Source organism: Centroberyx affinis, unplaced genomic scaffold (assembly GCF_046629955.1).
Source record: "Centroberyx affinis isolate AG114_WGS23_722 - 3 ecotype Tasmania unplaced genomic scaffold, CSIRO-AGI_Caff_v1 ptg002428l_1, whole genome shotgun sequence".
Lineage (NCBI taxonomy): Eukaryota > Metazoa > Chordata > Actinopteri > Beryciformes > Berycidae > Centroberyx > Centroberyx affinis.
The window spans coordinates 163,290-172,296 of record NW_027280673.1 but is presented as its reverse complement, the minus strand read 5'-3'; the positions used below and the strand labels follow the sequence as shown (position 1 = coordinate 172,296).

General features: G+C 45.8%; 1 protein-coding gene across 1 annotated transcript; it reads left to right on the top strand.

The window, feature by feature from the left end:
• The first annotated feature begins 847 nt into the window (after positions 1-847).
• wfs1a (Wolfram syndrome 1a (wolframin)) lies at positions 848-8,859 on the top strand. Its single transcript, XM_071533777.1, is given in 13 exon segments — positions 848-1,170; positions 1,275-1,441; positions 1,444-1,476; positions 2,496-2,575; positions 4,360-4,504; positions 4,607-4,780; positions 5,056-5,133; positions 5,232-5,376; positions 5,514-5,652; positions 5,771-6,016; positions 6,807-7,085; positions 7,254-7,414; positions 7,671-8,859. Coding segments are annotated over 13 exon segments (3,159 nt in total).
• The last annotated feature ends 148 nt before the right edge of the window (positions 8,860-9,007 follow it).

Below are 9,007 nucleotides of genomic sequence, written 5' to 3'. Positions count from 1 at the left end.
GAGAGGAGAGTCTATTTTAAGAGGGCGGGCTGTAAAGCTGTCGTGTTGTTTATGGACCAGAAACGGAGGAGTTGATCCGCACAGTGTCTCTGGTTTCGCGGCGCTGTGCGGAGTGGAATGGACCCCAGCAGGGAAATCAGTCCCAACTTCTAACTTCAAAACGACATAAGTTTATGTCTTGAAGAAATCTGCGAAGTTAGATCACAAGTAAGGTTCCTCGATGTTGTTTTATTGGCTGTTCTCTTGGCCATGTGTGCAGAATATACAAACTTGGCATGAAATCAGAGTTCCCCCATGTTTGTATTGAAAGTCCGTGCCTGCATGACGAAGCAAAGCACTCAACGGAGTTGAAACACTTGGCTTGAAATATAATACCAACATATTAGATGACACTAACTGTAACTTTTCCTCATATTTTGCTTTCAAACTTCATTAAATGTTGTAAGCCAGATGCATGCTCCCTATTAACATTTGCCATTTTGTTCCTTTTTTATTGCATGTTATGGTTATGCTATTAAAAATGCTATTTCTTTTAGATGTTGACCTACATATCTAGAGTAGGAGTGGCGCAGTGATGTTTATCTTCCAGTCAGAACTCATTCTCCTTTCCTTTCAAGGAGAAGGTGTCATATTTTCGGTGTAGGAAGGGGGTAAAATGTCCAGAGGAGTGGGTCTCTTCACAGAGAGTTGACACTCCCCACTGCCCAGCTGTGCCTCCACTTTTCACTTACTTAAAAACCCTCTACTTACTTTCCTATCATGCCAAACATTGCTCTGCAGTGTATGGTTGACATTAGTTATGTGATATATTTTTTCTCATCCTTTTTTTATTCCAGGACAGATGGAGATGGATCTCCCATCTGTCAACACTGAGGGGTCATGCCCTGTCCTGGACGGCCCCTCTCTGCCCGCCCCTAAACCTTCCCAGATTCCTCCTCCGCCCGTCTCCAATAACCCCTCTCCTGCTCCCCCTCAGCCCTCCACAGAAACCACCACAGAACCCACAAAATCCACTCCTGCATCCCCATCTCCCACTTCTTCACGGCCCTCGTCTTCCTCTCCTCCATCTGCTCACTCCATCCCTTCATCTAAACCCTCACACCTCTCCTCTTCGTCCTCAGTCTCTAAAGAGATGAATTCCTGTCCCCCTTTAGGCAAATCTAAACCTGTGTCTCCTGCTACAGACAAAATGCCACTCGTTCCTTCTCCTTCCCATTCTTCCCCTCAAGTCTCCAAATTTGCACCCTCTCCCACACTCACCCTTAACCCTCCAGCAAAATCCCCCCTTCGTGCTCCACGGTAGCCTCCTCCACCACTGCTACCACTGCCGTCTCTTCTTCTCCCCCTACCACCACAGCCCCTTCCGCTTCTCCCACCGCTCCCGCTAAGCGCACCTTTGCTGCCATGGCCAAGCGGGTGATAGTACAGGAGAGGCTTAGAAAAGCGAGGAGGAGGATGCCAAAGCTGAGGAGGAAGGTAAGAATGTCCAGAGAACTTAAGACACAGAACACATCACAGTGCGGTGAGGTGACTCCTTTTTCTAACACCTTCCCATGTAGCAGAGTAACGCTGCCCTTGGGCAAATATCTCTCGTGGCTGGAATTGAGATTTCCGGCTAACAGAGAGATGTTTGAAGTCCTGTTTGGGAGACCAATGGCACTGTTTGATGCTTGTTTGTGACAGGTGAGGAGCTGCGTGGGGACTTGCCTTCCCCATTGCCACTAAAGATAGGCAAGCGCCAGATAGCTGGGAGAACCTGTGAGAAACGGGACGTAGCTTGTTAAATAAATAGTATTTCATCAGCAAGATATGACCCAATTCATTTCATATTAGAATTACTGCGAGCCTTTTTAGGTTTGTTTTCTATAGCTTCCTGAACAAAACAAACCGTCTTCTGACGTGACAGAAGTGGAAATTCACTACATTTCACGGCAGGAGATTGCTGTAAGTGAACCCAACAAATTGCACCGGTAAGAGGTTTTATTGACTGTGACATTTGAAACAAGGTTACAGGCAAAGAGGGTGAACCCCTTTGCTTAAAGGACACTGGGGAGGCAGTAACTGTTGTGAAACGTTATGCAATCAGCAGGTATTAGTGTGACATAGGAGCTTGGTATGGGGTTGACAGAGTTCTTGGCTTGGGATATCTGCATAGACAGACAGATGCACAGACACTTTTAAAATGCACACACTATCCACTCCACCTCTGACTTCTTGTCATTCTCATGTTACCAGATATATGCCAGTGGGATTCATTTATAGCTGGCTGTTAATATGTTCGTAGATCACCATTAGGTGACACAAGTTTGTGATGAATCAAGGGGCAGCAAAGACATTATCAAATCCCAATTTAACTGATTGAGTCTTCTGTTACAGTACAAGACAAAAGGGTGAGGACAGAGACATGAAGTGCATTTTTGAGAGGAATTTTATTTCATAACGATTACTTTTCAATTGCTTCTCCTCCTCTCCTCTCTCTCCTCTCCTCTCCACAGATGAAGAACCTGAGGAAGACTTGTCCTTGGAGCAGTTGGAGGAGAAAGCCAAAGCTGGTGATGCCAGAGCACAGACCCGTGTGAGTAAAACCACACCCACACACACACACACACACACACACACACACAGACACACACACACACACAGACTGGCACTTGGCACTGTTGTGTTTTCGGTCCCACTGGTTGACAGAGCACTCCGTCTGGTCATGAGCGTGTGTGCCTATTTTCAGCCGCTTGGAAGATGATACCATGCTTTCAATATAATAACCCGATAGAGTCACACACTCACACATCATTATGAACACTATGACAGTGTACTACAGTATGCACTCAATCCACGCACTGAATTCATGCTCGTAGTATTGAAAATATTTACACACTCTATTCCCTCTCCCCCTCCTCCCCTCATTCACACGTAACAAACGCAAGAGAGGGTGTTGGAAACAGAAAGGGGGTTGGGGGTGGAAGATGAGCCCAGGACTTTGCATATAACACCCGCCAGCTCTGAAAGGGTAAATTCCTGGGGGTTGGTTATGTGCGGTAAGCATGTGTCTCTGACCCTTTCATGTCGTATGTCATGTATGTGGACATGCCATGCACCTATAATAACTAGAGGGGTTGTATGTAAGGTAGCATGTCAAAATATCTCAGAAAACATGCACATGTAGTGAGAATATGTCAGACACACCAATGCTATCTCACAAGTCGTAATAGATATGCTATAGGCCTACAACTCGAACACACAGAGTCATACAACTGGATCAGATGTTTATTGTTATGTTTTTAATTGTATTTGTAAGTATTTAGATGCTTTAGCAACACTGTCCAACATAACAGTTCACATTAACATTAACATTCATGCCAATAAAGGCCTAAGTTTATACTTGCTATTGTATATAACATGGACGCAGACAGGAAGATACTATGATCCCATAAACAGAGCAAGTAAACATACCCACACACACACACACACACACACACACACACACCAAATACAGATACAGCTATCCCCCCCTACAAACATGCACATTTGATAATAACTGTGTGAGAAAGGGAGCTAGGGAAGAAGGTAGTTCTGAAATGACAGTTAAGATTAGAAAGCAGTCACCTGATATGGCCCTAGCGCCTCTGCTTCCCCTGGGGAGGGCTGTTGTTAGTCATGACGGAGTGTCTGAAGGCCACAGGGGCAGGGAATCATGGGTTGTGTAGTTCTCTGCCTTCAGTGGGTCTGTAATAATGTAGTAACTGCCAGACACAATAACTTGTCAAAATGTCATAAAAACGTCCCTCTAAATGGGTATATAAGGTTTATGTAAGAAATTGTTGGTGTAACATTGTTTAACAGATGATATCATAATAATATTTACAGTAAGTTACATCCCTTCTGAAGTAATAATCACCAGTTAATGTAAAAATGTGATGTTATTACATTAATATCCCAGAATTTATTTATTAATAGTTTACAGGTTTTATTACTTTTTCAACCCGATCAAAGGAGCAGTTTATTACATTTTGACAAGTTACATTAGATGTCTGTTATTGTATTATCAGTTGCTACAAGGTCTTATGGAAATGACACCATTCCAATAGTTTTCAGCTTTTGTGGACTGTCAGGCCCTACTGTATGCTGTACTTTATGTCCTATTATGTTGACCTCGTTTAAAGTTACACCAAGGACAAACTAGCTGAATTTTGACTGATTAATGATCCTCTCGTCTCATCTCCTCTCCTCTTCTCTCCTCTCCTCTCCTCTCCTCTCATCTCATTTCTTCCCTTCTACTACATTTTAGTTGAAGTAGGTGTATCAAATAGAACCCAAACCTTCTCATCTCATAACTGCTCTCTCTCTTCTGCGTTTCAGCTGGGTCAACACTACCTGATTCTGGCTGAAGAGAAGGACGCAGAGCTGAATAACGGTCTGGCTGTTAATTGGCTGATTGAAGCGGCTAAACAGGGAAGAAAAGGTGCAGCGAGACTACTACAGCGCTGTTGGATCCACAATAAAGGTAAATGTTATTGAACGCAGGAATGTGTGAGCATCTGTCTCTGTTTGTGGTTATGTGTATGTGTTGGTGCTTACCTCCTTCTCCTATGTTTTTCCCTATTAGGAATCACTCCAGAGAACGAGGAGGATGTGCGCAAGTTGTCGACAGAGAGTAAGTTTGAGCAGGCGGTACGTAAGGCGGCCATGATGATGTACTGGAAGCTCAACCCAGACAGGAAGAAGAAGGTGGCTGTGGCTGAGATGCTGGAAAATGTCAGCCAGGTCAACAGCACGCAGGGTAGGACACACACACACACACACACACACACACATATTTACATGCAAGGGTAAAAACCCCATCAACACCATATCGAGTAATATATGCATTGTGTCTTGTATGGACTGCTTAGAATGTTGCTGTAATATGTATATTGCTGCCAAATATATCATATAGTCCCTTTGTGATTTCTCACAGTATTTGCAGCTACCATAGTGAGTATCACATTACATGCAGGCATCCAAGGGAATGTTTGGCTGTAACTCAGTGGTGCTGTGGTCACTCCTCACCAATAGGTGGCACCACAAGCAGGATTCCCGGCCCGACCTCAGACCAGACCCAAAAAGTTTTAGAGAGCATGGTCAGCAGCGAGTGTAAGTATCTAGGGAGAGAGAGAGAGAGAGAGAGAGAGAGAGAGAGAATACACTTTGTCCTCTTGTGCTGTTTAATCCCCTGCTTTGTGTCCCCTCAGCCGGTCAGTTGGTGGACCTGGATGGCTTTGTTGAGATGACTAAAAAGTATGCACAAGGCATCGTCCCCTCTGTGGCCCAGAACAGCAGCCAGGACACGCCCCAGACTAAAAGCCCTACAGCCCAGAGCAATGGCAAGAAGGTAAAAGACCCAATTAGCAAGATGAGAAATGATCTGTCATCGTGAGAACACAGACGCAATTCTTATTCTTAATTACAGCAATTCAGGCTAGTGTGTGTGTGTGTGTGTGTGTGTGTGTGTGTGTGTGTGTGTGTGTTTTGGTGCAAAAGACTGAGCTGATCCCAGCAGGAGGCAGGAAGACCAACAGGACTTCTTGGAGCTTGGGGCGAGGTGGGATGATGCTGGACACAAAACGCAGTGGGGCCATAAAAAGAGCCATGGACATGAAATCACACTTAATGGTATCTTACTTAAATCTAATTACACTTCCCATGGCATCATGCATCATGTATTCAAACTTCCTGAAATGTTGTGTTAATTTCCCCAGTCTCTCTCCATCTTTGTCTCTCTTCACTTCAGGTGCTGCAGTACCCGCTCCATGCCATCGTTGAGATGAAGGAGCACCTCGTCGATTGGGCGTCGCGGGCCGGCGTCCAGTGGCTGAGCACGGTCATCCCCACGCACCACGTCAACGCACTCATATTCTTCTTCATCATCAGCAACCTGACAGTTGACCTGTTTGCCTTCGTCATCCCTCTGCTTGTTTTCTACCTCTCCTTCATCTCCATGGTAATCTGCACTCTGCGTGTCTTCCAGAGCAGCAAGGTGAGTTTTGTTTTGTTTCGTTTTGTTTTGCTCATACCCAGAGTTTTCTCTCTAGGTATGAGCATTATGAACATTACATTCTAAAGCACAAATGGTCTTCTTAACTGAACAATAAATGTACTTTTCCTATGTTAAAATTTGTGATCTCATTCAAAGTTAAGTGTTATTCTATGGCTAGGCTTTATGGGTAGGATTGCTTAAAGGTATCATTTTTAAACATCAGTATGTCATTATCACATTAATTGTGATACATTGGTATAATTACTGTAAACAAATCCAACCACGGTCAAGACAATTCTAGCCTCTATCTCATGTTTCTCAACACTTTTTCTATGAACACTGCTTCCTGACACAAAGAGGATTTTGCTGCTTGTCCCTTCTCCCACTCCTTGGCGTCGTTCCACGTGTGTTTGTTTTTCTTCTTCGGGTCAAAGGTCTTCTCTTTCCCCTTACTGAAGAGGATAACATGTTAGAAGTGATTTTTCTATTTGCCTTTCACTTGTTTCACTATCTGCCATTGGGAGAAACTCTGAAAGCTTTTTCTTTTGCATAAAGCGAAATCCAGCCTGGTGGCACACAACATAAAATGCAGTGTAGAGTCAGTATGGTCTGCCAGTCTTCTCTGCAATGGTCCTGTTTGTTTACAGTAACTATACTAATGTCTCAAAATTGATGGTAGAGGTGATAATGATTGATTTTAACTGATATTAACATGCTATACCATAGATTTTTTCTCAGCAACCTCTTTGTTCTTTTGACCCGCCCTCTGTTTCTCTCCTTTGGCTTCCAGACTTGGGAGAACTTCAGTGCCCTGACGTCCCTACTGACACGTTTCGAACCAGGACTGGATGTGGAGCAGGCAGAGACCAACTTTGGCTGGAACAATCTAGAACCATACCTCTATTTTATCCTGTCCGTCTTCTTTGTCATTTTCTCCTTCCCTGTAGCTGACAAGGGCTGGATCCCCTGTTCTGAGCTCTCCACGGTGGCCATCTTCTTCACTGCTGTCAGCTACATGAGCCTCAGCCCCACCGCTGCCACGTATGCACGACGAGCAATGGTCATAGAGGTCAGCACTGGCATAATGTGTGTTTAAGCCTGTTGTGTTTATTACAGAGGACACAGATTTATATACTGTACGATCGCAGACAACTACAGTAAAATCTACAAGTAATACATTGTTTTTGGTGTTGCTTCAAATTCTAATGAAAATGCTAAGTATCCATTTCTTTTCCAGGTCGCATCGTCTCTGTGTGCCCTGACCAGGTTCCTGCCAGAGAGCATGATGATTCGTTTACTAGGACACACCTTCACCACTCTACCACTGGGGGAGTCAGTGGTGCTGAAGCTCAGTCTCCCCTGCCTGCTGTATGTTTACCTCTTCTATCTGTTCTTCAGGTGAGCAGCGGGGGTTTGGGTTGTTGAAGGGTTTGGAACTGTAGTTGTTTGACTTATGTCTATAATTATTAAATAGTTAATTCTCTCGCAAATATTGCTGGTGAGATTGCTTGCTTAACTGTGAACACACTGAAAACACTAGTTCAGTCACTGTGCTGCTTTTCAGTGGGTTTTAATTTCCTCTTGGGTACTTTTGTGTATTCATATGTTTATGCCTTCTGTATGATTTACACTTTCTCCTTCTCCCCTCCCTTAGCATGGCAAGGATGCGTGGTTTCCGGGGGACCTACTGCTTCCTGGTTCCCTACCTAGTGTGCTTCATGTGGTGCGAGTTCTCGGTGGTGCTCCTCCAGAATTCCTCCGCTGTGGGTCTAATCCGCACCTGTGTGGCCTACTTCCTCTTCCTATTCGCCCTGCCCGTGCTGGCCTTTGGCCTCGCTGCCATGCTCTTCATCCAGCTCTTCAAGTGGTTCCTAGAGCTGGAGCTGACCAAGGTGATCGTGACCCTGGCTGTGTGCGCCATCCCTGTCACCCTGCGGCTCTGGACGCGGTTCAGCATGTCCATCCTGGATGTGTTCCGCTCTCTGACGCACCGCGGCGCAGTGAAAGTCATCTTGTTCTGTATCTCCATGGTGATCTTGTTCTTCTGGATGTACGTGTACCACTCAGAGGGATTGAAGGTGTACAACTCCACCCTGACCTGGAGGAAGTATGGCCAGCTGTGTGGGCCCCCTGCCTGGCAGACCAAAGGCATGGCCCAGACACAGGTCTTCTGCAGCCACCTGCAGGGACACAGAGTCACCTGGGCCGGGCGCTTCAAGCACGTCCGCGTAGCCGAGACAGAGAACGGGGCGCAGTCAGTCATCAACATGTTGCCATTGTTCATGGGGGACTGGCTGCGCTGCCTGTACGGAGAGAAGTATCCCAAATGCGAGCCAAGGAATGGCACAGCTGCGAACCTGACTGCCGATTTCATTGCCAACTCTACACCTGCTCCTGTTGCTGTGCCCATGCTACTGCGAATACAGGAGGAGGAGGAGCTGTGCCAGCTCAAGCTTCTGGCCAAGCACACGTGCCACGTCAAGCGCTTTGACAGCTACCGCTTTGAGGTGACGGTGGGGATGATCCAGGATGGAGGTGTGGAGGCAGAGGACCCAGCCAGGGATATAGTCCTGATGGCCAGCCATGAGTTCAGGCAGGTCCTGTTTAACCTGGACCCTGGTAATATGGTGGAGTTCAGCACCAAGTTGGAAGGCCGTCTCGGGGCCAGGGCTCCGGCCTTCGAGTTGAAGGCCATCCACTGTCTGGACTGTGTGTCTTCACTTTTGACCGGAGGCAGGCAGGTGAAGATAGAGAGGGACTGGAGACGCACCACGCTGAGAGCCCTGAAGTTTGCGTTTGATTTTTTCTTTTCTCCCTTCCTGTCGGCAAAAATCAATGTCTGAGAAGAGAGACAGTAGAGACAGTAGAGACACCTAATAGAGACGACATTACAAGTGCACAAAATCTACACTCTATAGGCAAAGTTGATAGACGCTAAAGGTGAATTAACAGTGACTTGCTAGAATCTCTTCAGGAAGCCATTCTATTTTT